General features: G+C 36.8%; 1 protein-coding gene and 1 long non-coding RNA gene across 2 annotated transcripts in view; one reads left to right on the top strand and one right to left on the bottom strand.

Moving 5' to 3' along the window:
• VAV3 (vav guanine nucleotide exchange factor 3) overlaps nucleotides 1-21,508 on the top strand; it is a 352,519-nt gene that overhangs the window by 269,262 nt on the left and 61,749 nt on the right. Inside the window, exon 20 of the mRNA XM_047870461.1 lies at nucleotides 18,199-18,335. Coding sequence (XP_047726417.1) covers nucleotides 18,199-18,335 — 137 coding nt within the window. The remainder of the gene's footprint in view (nucleotides 1-18,198; nucleotides 18,336-21,508) is intronic.
• Nucleotides 11,013-21,508, bottom strand: part of LOC125172426 (uncharacterized) — a 46,495-nt gene continuing 35,999 nt past the window's right edge. Inside the window, exon 3 of the long non-coding RNA XR_007154720.1 lies at nucleotides 11,013-13,020. This is a non-coding gene — a long non-coding RNA (uncharacterized LOC125172426). The remainder of the gene's footprint in view (nucleotides 13,021-21,508) is intronic.

Genomic DNA, 21,508 nt, shown 5'->3' on the forward strand with positions numbered 1-21,508 from the left:
GTGTATATAAACAGTGAAAAGTATTACATTTGAATAATGGTAATTCTACACTAACTTTGTTAATTTATTTTTCAGAACACAAGAACAATGAATAAAAGATTCTAAGCCCACAGCAATATAGAACACAGACATGTTTATAAAGTGGTATTTTGATAGTTTTGCAAGAATCTTCAAGTGAAAATCATTTGTCTCTAATATCAACCACTCAGAGCCAAATTGAAACAATAGGAGTTTCATTTAGGATCTATAATAGCTGCGGTAGAATATGACTATAACACTATTTACTGGAATTATAGAAGGGAATTTGCCGGTACAGAAAGGCAAGACAATCAAATTTTTCAGCAGAAGTAAAACACTAGCAAACTCTTCATTTTGCAAATTGGCAATTTTTTTTGAAGCTCTGACCACTTTATTGGCAATTATCTTGAATCATGTTGCATGTAATTCTGCCTATCACTCTCTTCTAACTTTAATATGTTTGGTGAAAGAGGAATTTATACAGTCATGTTTTAACCCATGCTTATTTTTCAATCCAGATCTCCCTAGATTTCAAAAATCTAGAGAAAGTTTAAGCTTAGAGAGGTAACAGGGGACCCAGAGATATTTTCAAAGCCCCTCCAATGGAATATTATGCATATTTATCTTAAGAGTATTTTTTTTCCACCAGAAATACTTGATTAAGGACAATGCATTTCTCAACTTTTTTATCGTGAAAGTTTTTTGATAACCCAGGTTCACCTGAGACTTTTTAAAAAAGATAAAAGTTCACCTATTCAAATTCCATTTGAATAGAAAGCATATTTTGAAGTCCTTGAATAAACTTTGCCTTGGGTTTCCAATGGATCTTAACTAACTGGGTGAACTTTAGTAACAGATATCTCAATTATAAATGCTTTCCTTGGTTCATAAAATAGTCACCACAGATGTCTTTAAAACATAAATTCCTTCGCATATTTAAATTAGGATTAGGTTTATTAAGAACAATAGTTGAAAAACCCAGAGAGGCTTCAGCAAGACCAAGTTAGCTCTGATAGCCTGGGAAGCAGATGGGTGTGTCATTGCTATAAATAGAGCCTCACTTGGGGTTGGGGAATTCTTGCTTTCTGATTGACATCTGCCTCATTCTGAAAGTGCTTTTGACTGCCAGTGTTTTAAACAGTAGTTGGGTAGAGTTTGAAACTTTTAGCTTCATTTCCTTGCCCATTATTTCTATGACTAATAGGTCTTTTTCTACCCATTCGGCACACAGAGAAGATGCTTCTGTTAGCATTTTTCTCTAAAGCATACAATATCACAGAGCTTCCTTTGTGGTAATAAATGTTCTTGCTAAGACCTCATCATATAACCTGTCAGTCTGGTTGGATTGGGGACATAAGAAACTTTAAGACCAGTGGCCTTGAATAAATTGTTCAACTCTCAGTACTTTTACTAACATAGCAAAGATAACTACTGGACCTCTGAAACATTGATCATTGAGGAACGGCAGCATTTGGGCTCTAGAAAGCTCTGAGATAACTTAGGTCCCAGCTACCTTGCTGTTTCTACTTCGTGGACATATTTTTTTCCTCCTACAGAAGTCCTTTAAGGAAAAAGCCAAACTGAGTGGAGTAAGAATTGAGAAGATAGTTTTCTATGCATGTTTTTGGAGCTACTCTAAAGTTCCAGCCCTAGCTATAACCTTTTTAAAAACAATTTATTATATCTTAAAATATGATTTTAATTGGAGAAAGGAGACTAGGTGAATTCATAATAACTAGTGGGAATGTAAATTTGTCAACAGTCTTATTTTGCAAAGTGGATCAGTGCTGGAAAGAAACATACCAACTCATTTTTTAAATTTTTTTAAATGATACAATCAGTTTAAATACAGTGCTCTGGTTTTAAAATTTCAAATCTGTATTATGTAAGTAGTTACTCATATTATTAATTAAAATTTAATTTGCTTTCAGAGATGTTTAATTTTTGCTTACAGGCACATAACGACTTGAAAATCTAAACAATTATTGTTCATTTAGGAGAGAAAAATACTCCCAACCAGTCTGGTGTGCCAACTCTGTTTTTCTTGGCAGATTCAGTTAGAGAAATTGGTTATTACTGAGTTCCAGAGTATGTTAGGTATAGGCTAGGACTATAGTTGTCATGATCTGTGTTCTAAGGCTGTATAGTCTAAAGCCATGCCTCAGTTGAAATAGAGAATTTGACAGTACGTATAATTTACAAAATGGCCCTGATTGCCATTATATTTGTATAAGCAGAATTAGTCAAGAAATACATTAATAATTTTTTATCAAATTATTTTTTTAATTTGTTTTTTTTAAATATTTTTATTTATTTTTTGAGAGAGCAGAGTATAAGCAGGGGAGGGGCAGAGAGAGAGGGACAGAGGATCTGAAGCAGGCTCTGCACTGACAGGCTGACAGCAGCGAGCCTGATGTGGGGCTTGAACTCACGAACTGTGAGATCATGTCCTAAGCCAAAGTCAGGTGCTCAACTGACTGAGCCACCCACACTCCCCTGAAATTTGTTTTTTAATGAACGTTCATACAGCCTTTCATGTATTCAGCAGACATTTATTGAGAGACTATTGGGTATCACACACCATACTAAGAATAGTCAGTGGGATAATTCGTTGGTCTCTGACCTTGTGAAGTTTATAATTATGTGGGGAGGAGACATAATAATGCACAATTTATATTCAATCATTTCTATAAGAGTAATTCAAAAGGTTATGGAAACACAGTAGAACCAAGGGAAATCTCTGCCGGGTAGGTGGGAAGGGCAATCTAGAGTTGGCACCCAGAAGGGACTGGAGTGATCCCAGAAGGATCACAGAACTGGAAGGATCAGTGGGACCCTGTGTTGTGGGAGTACATGGGCTACTTGGCAGAGGAAGGTAGACAGCACCTTGCACGCATGATGGGGAGTGGGGAAGCGGCAAGGCTGGGGCAGCAGGTGAGCATGCCACAAAGATGCCCAGTGAAGGGAGCAGGCTGAGGAAGTGCCAACCGGCATTCCTTAGTGTCTTGCAGGTCCTGGCATGGGAACATGCCTTCCCAGAGGAAGGGCCGCTTTTTCCTTGCACCAATGTGCCATCCGTCTGCCAGGCTCACCCAGGGGAGGATGCTTGTTCTGAGTCACAAAGAGGTGAAGTACTGACTGGGGGCTCACCATTTGCAATGGCATGGTAGGAGAGCACTGGGTTGTACTTGTGTTAAGATCAGGACAAGGAGTTTGGGACTTGACTTTGTAGGCAACCAGGATGTTACTGAAGGATTTTGTTTAATGACAGCAACAAAAACGTTAATTAAAGAATCTTACAAAAGAAACAAGTTGGCTGTAGAAAATTTAGATAATCAACAAGTTCTCATAATTTTGTAACTTTATGTAACTACATAATGTAACTACTATTTAACATGTGTCTTCCAGACTTTCTTCAGTTTCTGTGTACTGCCTTTTAAAACATAAATGAGGTCTTACTGCATATACTGCTGGTTTGTAATATGCTTTTCCCCGCCTCAAGAACATACTTGAACATAATTCCACATTTCTAAGTCATCTTCTATAACATTATTTTTAAATTCCAGCTTGCTATTTAATTATAAAGATGAACCCTAGATTTAATTTCACCAATTCCCTATTGCCATTCTTTTAAATTGTTTTCAGTTATTTTATAGCATAAACTGTATTGGAATGAACATTTGAAAGATAATCTTAATGTTCTAGAAATTAACTTTTATTTAAAATTCCATAAGTTTTTATAATTTTAATAAGAGGAATTTTTAAAGTCCCATTTCTTAATGAAACAATTTCATCCCTATCACATTACATAACTATAGTCCTGTTGGCAAGTTCTTTTAGTAATGGTGTTTTCTCCCCATTGTAGGTACCTCCCCTGATGAGATTACCTTGATATCATGTTCGCTTGCTTTTTGCTTACATAATGCTTGGAATTTTTTTTTTACCACAAAACTCATAATGCTTTATTATAATTGCCTGTAAAATTTTTTTTGTCTGTCAGATTCTAATTTTTGTGAGGGCAAGGACATAGCTATCTAGTTTATTACTTCCATTCTAAGCACAAAGTAAGCATTAGAAGATTTTTTTTTAAATAATAAATAAAGGATAAACAGATATCTTAGATGGACAAACAGAAGCTGAAAAGCCAAAGCACCAACAAATAAATTACCTCCTTAGGGTCTCCTTTACCTTGTAGCCGTAGTGAATGAGGAGTTTCATAAAGGGGGAAATGGATGTAAAGCGAGAGCTACCCTGCGTTTAAGAGGGAGGCTGTACGACCACCAGTGATTGTGGTGGCTTGGTGTGCGCTTGTGTCTTTCTGTGAAGAGATGGATGGATGTCTAGAAAAACTGGCACTGAGTTGGTTTCTTTTCGATTTACCTTGCTTCAAAACCAAGGGAGCTATGTATAAACCTTCAAATGCCTTCCCCCTCATGAAAATTAACATGAAAATAACTATTTTATAACTCAGCCTAGCAAAAAAAAGATACCTCCAACTTTAGCATCTCAAAAGTGGTGTTCACCATCAATGCTGTTATGTGAAGAATAGCTGTGTGGAAAAGGTCTGCAAAGAAAGGAATTCCCCTTTCTAAGCATTGCAAAGTTCAACATACTAGAGCCTGAAACTAAGAGAGAGAGTGAGCTCGGGAAGATAGAGAAAAGAAACCAACAGGGACAAAAAGCAGGTAGTCATGTATCCCTAAGACCTAACACAGTAGCTGATACATAGCTGCTTAGGAAGTATTTCCTTAACAAATAAGACTAAATTGGGATACATTTCTAGAGATTCCAAGAATGTTACGTGAAAATAGAAAACATTTTTGTATCTATGTATTTATATGTAGTTATATTTACATAAAAATGTGAGCACTTCCTCAAGCAGTTGGATTGTCAATATTCCTGATCAGAGAAACTTCTGAATTCCAGGTGTTTTTTGTTTGTTTTATGGATATTGTGAAGAGCTGGAATCTATAGGATGCTTAGAAGTGTAAGTGGTTCTTCTTTTTGACATGAGCCTCTATAGCCATTTATTTCTTTACAAAAGTGAATTTCTTTGAATTTACCTAATCTCATTTCGTATGTATAGTTTTGCGGAAGTAACACATCAAACCTTTTAATCTCTAGCTATATGTTTTACAATGGTATTTTCCATATTTACATGTTAGTAACTTTATTGAGGCCATTTATCTGAAGAGGAGTGTGTTTTCTATTAAAAAGATGTTTTGAAGTATTGTGCCCAGAAGAATTGAGGCAAAATGACATTAATGAAATACATCCTCATATAAATATTATGCCAGAATAAAAACTGGGATCCTAACAGAAGCTTTTCTAGTTATATTTGTCCTGTGGGACTGTACTAACAGCAAGTTGTTAGCAGTTTCTATCATGTGATTGTACCAATAAGCCAAGCATTTAAGTTACTGGGTGTACATTTTCATTGGTACCTGTGAAGCACCTGGAATTATCAGCAAACCACAAGAATGAAGACAATGTTTCAATTTTCAGTTGTGTTTCATTTTTACACTTAATACACTTACACTTTCATCATAAGATGTGTGGTATGAATCACAAAAAATATTCTGTCATGATCTTTGCATTGAATCATGTGTTTTGCTATACCTCCTGTAGCTGTGTGAAACTTCAGATGACCTCTGTGGCAGTGTCATGCCGAGATCAAAAGTAATATGTTCAAGGTTATATGAACCACTGTGGTGTCTCAGAGAATTTATACCCAGAAGCAAGTCTCAGGACAAAATGTCAGGAAGGATTAAGTCCCTGTGTATAACAATTCTTTCTCGGTCGCCCTCTTCTGTAACACTCATTATTACCTGAGATAGGCAGAAAGGGAAAGTACAGAGAACATAGGCTATGGAATTTGAAATTCTGCTTAAATTTATTTTTTATTTTTTATTTTTTAGGCCATGACTCTATAGATGTGGAATTTGCTTGTAAATATCACCTTTGTACCATATTGGCCTAACCTTTGTTAGATGGTTTTGCTTCATAAGCTGAAGTCTTAACTTATTCAAGGAATAGAGATGAGTAAGTTTAGGCTTGCATGCAGGAGTAATGATGACTCATTTTCTGCTCTCCATGGTGACCCTTGCTGAGAGCTTTATTGAAGGACTGCCACAGGTAGCCAGAGACACAGAGGACAAAGGGCATTGCAGCCAGCACAGGGAGCTAGGCTAATTTCTATGTAATAGGAACTCCCATTCATTAAGAGTTCAGCACCTTCTCTTGCATTCAACAAATCCAGATATCATCAAATAATGAAGATTTATATAAAGTACAGAGTAACAACAGCAGTATTTCAATGCATTGCAAGTTGTGTTTGCTAATTTGTAAGTCACTAAAAATATGGTTTATGTTTCTTATAGCATTCATGATAAATATACGATAAACTACTTATTAAGGTCATTTAAAACTCTTCAAAGTAGTATATCATTAGATAAAGAAGCTTTAAATAAAATTTAAGAATACATCTGTGAAGGGGCGCCTGGGTGGCGCAGTCGGTTAAGCGTCTGACTTCAGCCAGGTCACGATCTCGCGGTCCGTGAGTTCGAGCCCCGCGTCAGGCTCTGGGCTGATGGCTCAGAGCCTGGAGCCTGTTTCCGATTCTGTGTCTGCCTCTCTCTCTGCCCCTCTCCCGTTCATGCTCTGTCTCTCTCTGTCCCAAAAATAAAATAAAAACGTTGAAAAAAAAATTAAAAAAAAAAAAGAATACATCTGTGAAACATTGCAGACATGGCAAAATAGTATGACAGATGCAGATGTGCTTACTATTAAGAGTAAATGATAAAAGGCACAAGATTTATGCAATCTGAAGAAACAAGAGTAAATGGATATTAACATTTTGCTATTTGTTAGATCCTGTTCAAAAAGTTCCTGTTTCCTTTAATCTTCAACAATGCTTAGTGTTACTGATTTGCAATATTTTGCCAATATAAAGAGTATAAATTGCTGTTTCATCATTTTGATTTCTCCCCCCAAAATAAATACCTGACAATGAGCATCTTTTCACACATGTGTAATTAGCCATCCATATTCTTTTCACATTTTTCCACCGCTCTGTTTATATTCTTCTGATTTTTAGGAGTCCTTTAGACATTTGAAGTCCTCATCCTTTGCTTATATCAATATATGCATCTTTTTTAATGGCTTCTTCTTCAGAGTTTTAAATTTTAATGGGGACAGATTTATTGATCTTCATTATGTGCTTTTGTTTCTTGTGTAAGAAATCTTTTTCTACCCAATATCTTAAGAATGGTTAGATATATTGTCTTCTAAAAGCTTTACAGTTGTGTTTTTTCACATTGCATCTTTATTTCATCTGACTTGGTCTAGGTCCTCTTATCTTTTCCATTGGTCTATTTCTCTATCCCTATTCTAATGCTACACAGTTTTAACTACTACAATTTTTGCTAATTATATTGAAATTAAAGTATTTTGTGTGAAGATTGTTTGATATTATTTTTACATGTAAATATTTTCTTATTTTCTGCAACATTATTAGGCATAGAGGGAACACTGGACCTAATTTTCTTATGCAAACTAGGTCAATGTAAATAATTTATAACAAAAATGGTTGCATAGACCCAGTTAAGGGCCAACCATCCATTGACCCATATCATGTGGCAGGCAGTGTGCTAAATGCTACATACATAATTATCTCACAAAAGCCTCATTAGTATATTAATATACCCATCTTCCAGACGTATAAATGAAGTGTTTATGGCATTCAACCTTAGACCTCTTTGACAGAAAACCTATCTTCTTGACCATTATGCATATTGCCCTCTCCTTTGGGCTCCTCTCCCTAGTTTATCTTCCACACAAAAAGAACCTACTGTATCCAACCTGGGTGACTTCACATTGTAGGTGACTCATCCAAACCTCAGCCTCCTTAATTTACCTGACACTGACTTTTCATCTCTAGGGACCTCTGTTCCTTCTCCATTTCAGTCATACATCACCACAGCCACTCCTTGGGCCCTGTCATCACCCATAATTGTTCCATTTCTGAAACATTAAATTCAAGTATCTCACTCTCTCACCCCAATCTTAGAGGCCTCCTGCTCATTGACCCCTCTGCCACCTTTCTATTGGTCATTCCCCTCCTGTGTTTTCTCCCTTGGCTAATCAGCTTTGTTTCCATGGCCCAACATGTGAGCCAGTCTTCTGCTTATGTCTGAGTCAACCTGTCTTTACTCATCTAGGTGGATTGTGCAGTCCTGCTGAAGTCATTCAAGCAAAAGGTTTATGCCTCTCCAAAATGGAGAGATTTATATACCCTCCCTATATCTGGCTGATGCCTACTTACACTTTGGTTTCAGCTTAGAGTCTCTTTCTCCCAGAAGTCTTCTCTGTGCACTTGCACAACAACATCACACTGTGTAAGAGTGTATGTATTCCTCTCTATCCCTACAAGATGCTAAGTGCCTTAAGGGAAGGGACCTTATCTCTTAGTAATTATTGCAGCCCTAATACTTCTCATATTTCAGGACTAAATGAAACAACTCACAATAAGTTAAGGAACCAACCAAACTTACAGATGAACATGTTTTAAATAGCTCTAAACTCCAAAGTAACATATTCATAGGAAAGTACTTGTAACTTCTCAAAAGATTTTCAAACTTATTTTCTCAAGTTTTGTGCAAAATCATTGTATTTGGTCTTAGTAAAATTTGACCAAAAGAAAGGTGTGTTCTATAAGGATCTTTCTGTTTAGGAGACAGAAAAAGCATTTGGAAGACAATGGAAAGCTTGATATATCTGGTGTCCTGGAGGAGTAGCTTATGAGTTTATCTGTTTGAGGAAATAACCCCTATAGAAATCTCAGAATTTGAAATGTGTACTGTTTCTGTTGCTTAGGTGGACACTCTGGATTTTTTTTTTTAACTATGTGTTTACTGTGATACCCTCTTGGATGTTTAATTAAACTTTGTAACTAAAAAGCACAAGTTACTGCCACAACTTAAGTTTCTCAGTGGTTAAATCAAAGTGCTTGTAAGAACAAATATTATAAATTGTTAAATACTTTAAGATAATAAAAAAGAAATACTAGTTTTTAGCACATAGCTTTATTTTAAAATTAACACTCTCATGAGGTATAAATTTCTCCTGAAAACTAAATCACTCCTTGTCACCAAGTTTTAACCACATGCTAAGCACTGTGAGTGGGGTTAATAAAAGAAAGATGAATGATTTAGACAGTGTCTACTCTAAAGACAAAAATAATTATTTTGGGATTTTAAAATGAATAAAATATATTTATTCTATATAGAGATAAAAAGAAAGTTACAGAAAAAAAAATAGGAACTCTGTCTCAGATTTTACTCCCTAGTCTCAAAGGGCAAACTGGGATATCCTTACTATTGAAACCTGAAAACAAATTCTGTAACTAGGTTTTTCAAAAGAGTTATAGCTCCAAGGGAGATGGAAACAGGGGCCTTAACAAATGTTGATTGAATTTACTTAACAGAGTTACTAATTAATGTTGCTTCAGAGAGCCAATGCCCAAATACAGATTTCTTTTCTGCCCAGAGTTATGCCAGCTTTTGCCATACTTGAGCTCAGTAGGACTTTTTGCTCTAACTGTTGATATTAGGTATTCGATTCATGTATATTAAAAAATAATTATTTTGGTACATGTTGGGTTAAGCTGTCAAAAATTGCCTTTTTGTACTTCAGAAACACTCAACAGCAGCCAGTTTCTATGGTTCAATCCAGTATATAACACCAAGATGTTGGCAAGGAAAGAGAAGTTTTATTCATTATCTGGGGGAGTTTGTCTTAATTGAGGAGCAAGAAACACATAAGTGAAATGATCAGACTCTGTCCAAGAACTCAGGAGAAGGTCATTTTTAGGGTCAGTCATTTTTCATGTTGTATAAAGTTAGCGAGAAATCCATGGTTGGTTTTAGAATTAAGTGTCCTATTAGTAGATGATGTGTTATATTCAGGTATTTTTGTAAACTGTAATTGCATATGAACTTTGTGTTAAGTGTCATTGGTGTATCAAGAAGTAAAGCAGAACTAAAAGTTCTATTTTAGTATGTTTTCTATGCATAATTCTGTTTTTACCAGTGTAACTGCCTTCTAGACGATTCATAACTTCTTGGCACAATTTCTTAATATTTTGACATTTGTATTTTTATTTTTCTTTGAAGGTCCACAGTCTAAATTTTAATAATTACTACTTTTATATTTTTATTATATCCTTAGGATGTGGGTTCTATTTAATTTTTATTTTTCAGATGATTGCAAGCAACCATATGTCTAATTATTTAAATAGCTTATTATGCTAAATTTGAACAAGTTGAAACCATAATTCTGATACCTTAGGTTGATGAAAGAAGCTTTTTATGTACAAAAAAAGATAGGAAGCTAAAAATTCAGGGAGAGAATACGGCTAACCTTAAGGAAAGTAAGAACAATGGGGAGTTGGGGGTGGGGGGTGAGACCAGGAAGAGAATAGATTTTGAATCGATGGGAGATGGGGGGAAAAATGAAGATTTTGATGGGCAAAAAAACAAACAAAACCTACACTGTCCCTGAACTCAATATATTCTACTTAACATTTCCAAATATCTTAAATTAGAAGATTATAAAAGACAAAAATTTATAAGCTAGTATCTTATTTTTTTAGTATTCCCAATTTATAGGAAGGAGGTAGAATATATACTCCCAGTATAATTGCAAGGCTGTAGAGATTTTGAAATGGAATCTCTGAACTTCCTGGAACAGTTTGAAGGGTCTGCTGTTGCTTACTAGCATTCCCAGGGGAATATTAAAAAAAATTTTTTTTAATGTTTATTTATTTTGAGAGAGAGAGAGAGAGAGAGACTACATGCACATACAAGCAGAAGAGATAGAGAGAGAGGGAGAGAGAGAATTCCAAGCAGGCTCTGCACTGTCAGTGCCGAGCCCTACATGGGGCTCAATCTCACAAACTGTGAGATCATGACCCGAGCCTAGATCAAGAGTCAGATACTTAACTGACTGAGCCACCCAAGGCCCCCTCAACTGAAATATTTTGAATCTGATTCTTTCCCAGCTTCCTTGGGGAAGGTAGTGTTTTATTCATTAAATATTAAGATCTGAAATAATCATGTGTAACCTTTCTAGAATCTTCCCTTATTTTTCCTAGTCAACCCAGCATTACACCCTTACTAGGTGATAGATGCGTGTTGAGAACACCATTTTTGGCTTTTAGCTAGCTATGTGCAACTGGACTTGAGTTGTTTCATATGTAAGTGAAAGTGTTTGACTAAAATATCCTAAGAACTTTGTTTGATAGAGTCACTATTCATGCTAGTATACAGAGTTCCCACTGTCAGAACACTGGTATTTCAAGAGAATATACAATACAGTGTAGTTTCTCTTCTCTGTCCCTCTCCTTACTATCAATAGTGTCAAGAAAGAACGTTCCTGAGAAGGGGACAATGTTTTCTGTATATGTATATTCTTATGTAGATGTGTTGGTTGTTGATCTTTGGCCCCAGTGAAAAGGAATATCAACAAAAATTTTACCACATTCAAATGTAGATACACAGCCATCCTCCTCCTATGAAACATCACTGGTTTTGAGCAATAGTTACACATTTATTTGATTTCAGACTGAGGAGCAAGCATGATTGTCTTGTTTCTTACCTTCCAGTGAGGACTGTCCCTTGGGACTGTCTCCCTTCTAGCAGCCTCCTCAGCCACTGGCACGTCACATATTCAGCCAATTTATCGTAACCTTTGGCTTAATCACCCTCCCCGATGCGCTCAGGTGTGGTCAGAATAGCAGAATGATGTGGTTGAAGTGATTAAAACTTTCTGCACAAAGAATTGCACGTGGCCACTTGTCCACAGAGCCACAGAACTGCATGTGGACGTGTCAGGCACAGAGAGCACCACGGATTGTCGAGTCCAGTGCATTTTGTTGTTGGCATTGAGATTTGAGGCTCTGTCTTTAGAATGTACCAGTGGGACTTATTACTTCCTCCTAGAATTCACCTTATCGTGGAGAGCTCACAATCTTTCCCTACTTGAAGGGCAGTTCTGCCTCCTCTCTTCCTGCTTCCCATGACAACTCTGGACACCCAGCAGGGTTTAGATGACCCCCAAACGTATATTAGTCTGTATAGGAGACCTGCCATAGTCCTGTTCCCTGCTGGTTGTAGAGAATTACTCATCTTCAGCCAGGAGGACTGAACTAGCAGTTGGTGAATACAGGTTCTGGTTCCAGTTCTGCTTCTAGCTAGCTTTTTGACTTCAGACATTTTTATTGACCACTTTGAATCTTAGTTTTATAAGGTAGAAAATGAGGTGGTTGGAGTAGGTGGTAATGTTCTTTGAAATCATGTGATTGTGTTCTTTTTCTAGCTTTAAAGAAGATGGTGGAGTTAACTCAGGCTATGTTTTTCAACTGGACTCCTCACACCCCTAGGGGGTGGTTGTTTTTGAGAGTTCTGACAAATACTTGGCACATTCTTGTAGAGCTTTGACCTTATTTAGGGATTTTAGGGAAACATTTCTTATTGAAATGTACATATTTGATGGAACAGAATATTAAATTTGCATGGATTTTACAATAACACATGCAATTTTGTAGTGCTTTTTATATTTGGTAGCCTATAAAATCTTTTTAATAAGTGTGGGGAGAAAGTTTCAAAAGATGTTTCTATCTTTAACCTTTGATTTACTAATACTCCTATAGGTAGTGCCAAAGGGTGACTAGTCAGTGTTTATAAGGTTGGAGAAACATATCTCTATCTGATCTTTCTGTATGAGCGATGACAATGCTGGTTCCTTCATCTGACTCATCATTGTTTATAAAAGGAAAGAGTAGCCTTCTCTGGGTGAAAATTTTTGAAATCATTGATGGGGGTGTGTTCCCTTTGTGAACAATTAGTTCTTCAGACCGGTTTGTTTTCCGCCAAATCGTCTGTTTCCGTTGTTAACAGATGGTTTCCATTATGAGGCTCCTTTTGCTTCTCTGTGAAGACCAACCTATGAATGAAAAGTGCACTGGTTAGTAGGAAAGGGCCCAAGGAGGTGTGGCGGGCAGGGAAGCCCAGCATCCTAGCTACCTAACTTGCTGGCTGTTCATTCTGCACAGCCTGCTCCTCAGATGCGATGGTTAGATTAGGAACTTCTATCAGGAAGAGCCCAGATGTTAACTTAAAGAGGATTGAGGTGGCAGGGTGTCATACAGCACTTACTTCACTGTAGCTTTGTCAAAAGCAAGCTTGGAACCAGTGGTGGCTGGTCATGGTGAATTGCTTATGTACCCACAAAAATGTGATTTCCAAACCTGGCTAGGATTTGGAAACCACACCTAGGAAACATACAGAAACATAAAATACATATTTCAGGGTCCTACTGAAGGCTTTTCAAAAAAAAAAAAAACTCCCTGGAAACTTTATTGACAGGCTCATTTTGAAAAATGCCCCACTGGACAAGAGACCAAGCCTAATTATAGTGTATTTGAGTTCACCTGCCTGTTCAGTAGATTATAGGCTCATTGAGGGCAGGAAGCATGTCCTTGCTCTGTTGTCAAACCACCATGCCCAGAACTTAATGTGGCATTCAGGACGTTGAAGGAATGAATGAATATGTTATGCTTGTAATCAGCTTCCCAGGTAAACCAGCTACATTCTCTGACATCTTGTAGAACTAATTATTTTTTAATGTGGCTATGTTTAGATTTTAAATTAGGCCTCAGAGGTGAAAGGCCAGCACATTACTGACAGCCCATTTATCTGGTACACTGCACTCACCTCTAAGTTTTTGCCTTGGGGAAGCCCTTTGCATTAGGGGAGCGATATCAGCATCGTGTGTAAATACTAATCTATATTGTGGCCATCACTCTTCTTAGAAGCCAAGAGGTTGATAGTGATATAGTAGGCTAAGTTCATTGAAGTTTGACAGTTTATGTGAGAATTACTAGAGAAATGGTTTATTTATGGCAAACTTTCTAATAGGATTCTACTTAGAATTAACTTAAATTTTTTTTTTTTTAATTTCTTGGCATGTGTCACTCTTAGTTGCATTGAGTTGAGATGTGAAAGGAAATCTTGCTTCATTCAGATGCCCTTTCACTGCCATATTGTTTTGGAAAACTCTAGTGTTCCATGTAATTATATTGGCTTCAGTTTTATTTGACTAGAACCTGATGACTATTACTGGAATATAATCATAATTTAAGTATTGCTGATTCTTCAGTTTGTTAATTCTTCATGCATAAGATGACTTGGGGACCTTGTCTGATTTAAGACTAAGTATAATGAGTAGTATGAACAAAAGTTAAAGGGTAAAACTGTCCGAACTTTATGTATCAACAATGTAGTGAGCTGTGCAGCAAAGCATTTGTTGTAGGGAATGAAACAAGCCAAAATAACATTTGGCAGGAGATCTAATTTTGTCTTAGCCATTTTAATTATGTTCCTTTAGATAAAGATAACAGATTATATAAAGTTTTGGGAACTTCCAAGGTTGCTTAACTGTATATGTTGAAATTACATATGATTATTTCACATTTAATATCTGAAGGTAGAGTCATTTTTAATTTTCAGACTTTGCTGAGCAGCCCTGTAACTATACCAACATAGTCATTATAAATGCTTTTCTGGAGCAGAAAGAAACTAAACAACAACGGTCTGTGTTTATCCCAGAAGAAAGAGGCAGCTTTCTGGGATGATTGTGATTTGACAATATAATGAATGGAATTTATATTTTTAAAATCAGTTTTTAGAATAGCTTTTGGTTGTTTCTGATTGGTCAGAGTTAATGAGGGAAACTATCCTCCACTTTTGTAGTTTTGTAACATTTTGCATCTCAGAATTCCTGGAAACATGGATAACTAAAGGAAAACGTGAGTAACTAGGGATTTTAAGCCTAAACAAATTTTGAAAGGCTAATCTATAAAAAGCAGATTTACCACCTTCTGCATAATTCTAGATGGAAGGAGGAAGGTCAATGGAGAGAAGTTACAGAGATTTTAGAGTAAATTTTAGATAAAGTTTGTTAATAAACTACACACAACAATAAGTTGTCATAAGGACGTGTAGTGAATGTTCTGTGCTGGACGTTTTAAAGAAAGGTCAAAACTTGTCAGGAATATTTTACGGGGAGAGAAGAAAACCTACACTAAATCAACACTAAATGGCTATTTGAAATATGAGTATCTGTAAATCTAATTTCTTCTCCATTCTTGATCTCATTTATGAGGTGTGTGTGATGCCTGCTGTGGCGAAAGATTGTGTTAACAATTATATTGATGGTTGAGTGCTGACATGAAGTTTAACCCACTCTCTATTCTTATTTTAATCGCACTTTTATCTATCCATTAATGGGATTATATTCACCTTCTTAGCAATGTTACCATGTCTTTTTTTTTTTTTTTCAATAAAAGGAAAGGAATAAACCATTCATACTACCAGTATTGTAGAACTCCTCTTATATTCAGACATCAGAGGCAGGGGGCAAGGTATCAGAATTCATCATGTCACAGTGGCCTTCCTCTATCCCTTGTATTCTTTGATCTCTACAGCCCTATTGCCCTGATGACAGATCATCCTGAAATGGGAAGTGCTGACCTATCAGAAATAAATAGCCAGAGATTATTCTAACAAATGACTAAAAAATATAAATTCCATTGTAAACTCCTAACTCATCCCCACACACAAAAATGTGAATCAAATTAATGCTGTATTTTGAAAGTCACTTATGGCTGAATTCAGGCTAGTAGCAATGTCTTTTTCACTATTACCTGGGCTCAACCATAATTCTTGGCAGAGGTCACACAATTTTGCTTTAGGAGTAAAGTCATTTTGGTGTACTACTGGATGAACTTCCAAAATGAAGCTCATAGCCAAGAAGAAAGTTATAGCAGAAAAACACAGTAAATGAAAAAATTAGCAGTAAGACTATAAAAACCAAGTTCATCATTTCAAGGACTACTTATTTATAAGTAAGTTTTAAGACACTAAGATCTCATTTCTTGGCCACAGTATATTAATATATGTAATACTTTAAATTTTAAATATGGTTTTACTAGGTCATATGTAATGGGCATTATAGTCTGTCAAAAAGGATAAATAAGGCAGCATTGTTCCATGTCTTGTATTTCACAGTCTTCTTTGTAGCCTGGGTATTCCATATGTTAATCCCCAATTTATATTTGGTTGATGAAATGTCATCAAACTTAATTTTTTCCCCTAAATACTTTATGCATTTTCAACCATTTTCTTAAGAATGACTAACTTGAGCATGTTGGCAATAACAGAACTGTTGTGTCCGTCGGGCACTGCTTCGTTTTGTCCCTGTGGGTCTTGGCCAAGGAGACAACTGCAGAGAAGGCCAGAGCCCTTCTGAGAACTTCACTGGGCCCGGTATTTGAGGCCACATCAGTTATTTCAGGTTTAAAAACTCCCGTTTCTTGTCTTCAGCCTTTATTTTAAAATTGGCGTAAAAACAAAATTATCAAGGGAGCATACTAAATGAAATGCTTTCCTTGATCTAGAAATGCTCAGTAAAACTGAGGCTAACCATGACTTTGTCCCCCTAACATGGAATAACTAACTTGCAAACCAGATTCAACTTCAGGGTGCATCCTCTTCTGTATATTGAACTTCTAAATGAGTTGTGTGCATGAGATATTTAGGTTTCATGTAAAATAAACAACAGCAACTTAATAGAAAGTATAAAATAAGCTCTTTCTATACTCAAGGCACCTACAGTGTGTTGAGAGCAAGTCTGATAAACACTTGACTGACAAGGGTTCTCCTGTCAAGTGTTTTTTGGGAAAGACAATAAAGTCTGCTCTTTGTATACGGGCGCTGCCTTCTTCCATCTGGTAGGGAAACACTCCATGAGAGATGTGGGATTAGCAACGTCCCTTCAGGGGTTCTGTGGCACAAGAACTGAAGCAAAGGGAAGATGTAGTAACTTGCTACATGTCTCAGCAGTTATAGCAGCTAAATTGGGGTGAAGGGCCCAATTCTTTTCAGCCCTTCTGCCTTCTGCCCGATGGGTTGATAAGAAAAGTGTTGACTAAAGCTTTTCAGTTCTGTTTAGTTTATGGCCACACTGTTTCCTCCCATCTGGGGTGGTTATTGAAAAAGGATAGTGAGGACTTCATGAAATTGTTTGTGGAAGCATTTCATGTAGATACTGAGATCTGTGTAACTTGAACAACCTTTTTGAGGTAACTTGGGCATCTGGAACTGAATGACCATCATGCATCCTTCTACTCTATTGAGCGTGGTGTTTCCAGGTAGTTACAACTTCCCCGTGGTCAATCGTTAGAATAAAAAATCTTCAAGTGTAATAGGCAATGGCTTAAGTTCCTGAATGTGCACCAAATATCATGTTTATGAGTGTTCTGTCTCACAGGAGGGAGCATTTCACCTCTAAATGAAAAGGTGACTGTGAAGTTGTCCATTTGTGACCAATACTGGTACATTTAGGCCTGTGTGCAATTGAAGCTGCTGTTCTCAGAAATGAAATATTGAACTGAGGCCTTCATTGCACATTCTGAGAAATACAAAGAAAAAGGACAGATCTGGATTTCAAGTGTTGTTGATGCTATTGGCTTAGACATGTTCCCTTTATTGGGTCTGTTTTGCAAACCTAAATTTGAGCCTGAAGAATTTCTCCATATAAATGTCTTAAGTATTGCAGTGGCACATCCATCACCTTTTTGCTTTTGAATTACAAAGATAACCTTAAGATACGAGCCTTATACTGGGCAATGTGATGCATACACAGAAAGGGTGAGCCTCCTTAGTGATGAAATCAGCCAATGCCCAAGAGGAAAGTAATAGGCAGAAAGGATAGAGTTGATGAAAAAATTGATTCTTTTCCATTAAACTGTACGTGATGTGTTTTTTATGAAGCAGGCATCGGCTGAAAGAAATATTTTTTCAACTACGAAGAGATGGATGGTGAGGGAGAGGAAAAGTATGTAAGGGATCAGGGGATAAATATGTGTCTTATTCCATTACTTTCTCAAATAATGAGAAAGTTCAAAAGCATTCCATTGTAGTTACTTCACATGTTTACGTGGCCTTTGTTGCTATTACAACTTTTTAATGTTAATGATGGCCTTGTTTTTATTTTAAAGTACATTTGGACTTCACGCATCATTATTCTCTCAATTCCAAAAGTTGTGTTGCTTATTTTCAGGTTTACCAAAGATGCAGGTCATTAAGAACTATACTGGGACACCACCCCCGGCTCTTAATGAAGGACCCCCGTTACATATCCAGGCAGGGGATACAGTTGAACTTCTGAGAGGAGACGCACACAGTCTGTTTTGGCAGGTACTATCCAAATTACAGTGTTTGTTTTTGTTTTACTCGATGATTTATTACTGCTTAAAGAATAAAGCTCTTGTCTTTAGGAATTGATTGCATGCTTTTAGCTTCAGAAATTTTACATGATGTGGGGGAAAATATCTTTGATTAGCCTTCCTCATATTTACCAATGCGAAAGTGGCAGTGAACATTAGAACGTGAAAGAAAAATAGGATCAGTGCTGTGGATCATAATTACCATTTTTATTAAAAATTCATACTTTGCCAGAGCATTTTTTCCAAACCTAGGACCTGTGGGTGTGATGTAATTTGCACTGCTTTAACATATTAACAGTTCATTTCAAGGGAACTACCTAATTAGCTTGCCAGTGGCCATTTCTGGCCATACTTGATTTGTGCCTACCCACAGAAATACCTGACATTCTCAGAGGTGCTCTGGGCATTATTCATGAAATGTATGAAATGTGAAAAGTAAGTGAGCATGTTGATGTTTGCTGGAGATGAAATCTCTCTTGTCCGGTAAGCCTATATTGGGTTTAAGGATTGTGTTAACTGAGGAAAATATGGGCTAGTGTTAAGAGTTGTTAAAGCTAGATGGTAGGACATTGCTGTTCACTAAAGTATTCTGTATCTTCATGTGTGTTAGAAATATTTCCCAGCAAAATTAAAGAGTTGGTTAAAAATCTGTTGTGTGCTGAGGGAAAGGGGCATGGGCTCAACAGAAAGATTAGCACACATGAGTGAAATTTGGCCAGGGAGGGAGGGAGGGAGGGAGGGAGGGAGAGAGAGAGAGAGAGAGAGAGAGAGAGAAGGGAAGGACTGGTAGATAATAATGCATTGTACACCTGTATAAATGGTGGCTATTTTCTTTGCTTAAAACTATTTTATGGTCTGCCATCTTGTTATAGATGAATGCCCCTAGATTGAACATTTATCTACAACCACTGTAGCCAATGCTGTGGCCAATGACTTTTCCAAAACTCCACTCTTCTTAATATCCTACCCCTCTCATACCTCATCCTTCCCCAAACAGGAAGAGATAATGTCAGACTGAAATTCTACTAACTCTTCAGTCCAGTCCTGCACATCCTACCCCCAAAACATACCTACATGTGTACCTGTAAGGTTTCTCTTATTCAAGACTTATTTTCCTTCTTGGGTTTTTCATCCCACATTTCATCAGCTGGTTCTTAATTCCTACATTTTCAACTTCATTCTCTCCACTAGCTCCTTTTCTATGACAAATAAATATGCTCCTCCCATCTTAAAATACATTTACTCAACTTCTGTCTGGTTATGTTAGTCTCCCTCTTCTATTCTCACAGCTAAGTTTTGGAGCACCTGGGTGGCTCAGTTGGTTGAGCATCAGACTTCGGGCTCAGGTCACGATCTCACCATTTGTGAGTTTGAGCCCCGCCTCCGGCCATGTGCTGACAGCTCAGAGCCAGGAGCCTGCTTTGGATTCTGTGTCTCCCTCTCTCCCTGCCCCTCTCCTGCTTGTGATTGCGCTCTCTCTCTCTCGCTCGCTCTCTCTCTCTCTCTCTCTCTCTCTCAAAAATCAATAAACATTAATAAAAAAGCTAAGCTTCTTGAGAGAGTAGCCTATACTTGGTTTCTCCCTCCTTCTACCCTGTTTATAATATAGTCTGCTGCAGAAACTACTTCTTGGATCACTAATGCCACTTAAAAAAACAACAGTGTTGCAATATATAATAAAGTGCACTTATTTAAAGTGTACAATTTGATACGTTTTGACAAATGAATGTACAAATCAAAATGTCACTGATCAAGATGATAAAAATCAGCCCCCAAAGTTTTTGTGTGCCCCTTTGTAATTTCTCCTTCTTGCCTCTACCTGTTGTCCTTCCTCAGTCCCCAGGCAAGTACTGTTCTGCTTTCAGACTATGAGTTTGAATTTTTTTTTAATGTTGTATAGTACATCATATAGTACATTCTTTTTTGTATGGCTTCTTTGAGATTAAACCATGTTGCTTTGTGTAAGATCATTCTTATTAAAAAAAATTTTTTTTTAATGTTTACTTATTTTTGAGAGAGAGAGAGAGACAGGGTACGAACAGGGGAGGGGCAGAGGGAGAGGGAGACACAGAATCCAAAGCAGGCTCCAGGCTCTGAGCTGTCAGCACAGTGCCTGACGTGGGGCTCAAACTCACTAACTGTGAGGTCATGACCTGAGCCAAAGTCGGACACTTAACTGAGCCACCCAGGCACCCTAATGGCTCTTATTTTTAAAAACCGACTTATTGATTGTATTATTGGCATACAAAAAGCTGTACATATTTAATGTAAGCAACTTGACAAGCTTGGAGATAAATATAAATCCTTGAGGCCATCACCACAATTTATGCCATAAATCTATCCTTTACCTCCAAAAGTTTCACCCTGCCCTCTTTATTTATCTTTGTGATAAGAATAATTACCATCTAGCCACTTAGCAAACTTTTAAGTATATAATGCCGTATTATTAAATACAGACTCTGTGCTGTGCAGTAGATCTCTAGGACCTATTCATCTTGCATGACTTAAACTTTGTGCCCTTGGACTAAACTTTTCCCATTTCCACTTTCCATCAGCCCCTGGCAACCACCATTCTGTTCTCTATTTTTATGAGTTTGACTATTTTAGATTCTTTATGTAGACATAGCCAAGACATGGAAGTATCCTAATGTCCCTCAGTAGATTAATGGATAAATAAAATGTGGTATGTATACACAATGGGATATTATTTGACTTCCAAAAGAAGGAAATCCTGCCATTTGTAAAATCTTGGAAGAACTTGGAGGAAATTATGCTAAGTGGATGAAGTTTTTTTCTTTTTATTGCTTATTATCATTCCCTGTATGGATATAGCACAATTTATGTATCCTTTAGCCTACTGATGGATTTCATGTTATTACCAGTTTTTGGCTATTACAAATTAAGCTTCTATGAACTTTCAAGTATAAGTCTTTGTATGGACATATGGTCTCATTTTTAAGTAAATACTGAAAGGGGAATGGGTAGATGATATGTCTTTTCTTTTTTTCCAAAGGTGTTTTGGCCCTTCTGGGTGCTTTGTATTTCATATGATTTTAGAAACATCTTGTCAATTTCACCAATACAAGCTTTCTAGGATTTTGATTGAGATTGTGTTGAATTATAGATCAATATAAGAAAACTGAC

Source organism: Prionailurus viverrinus, chromosome C1 (genome assembly GCF_022837055.1).
Source record: "Prionailurus viverrinus isolate Anna chromosome C1, UM_Priviv_1.0, whole genome shotgun sequence".
Lineage (NCBI taxonomy): Eukaryota > Metazoa > Chordata > Mammalia > Carnivora > Felidae > Prionailurus > Prionailurus viverrinus.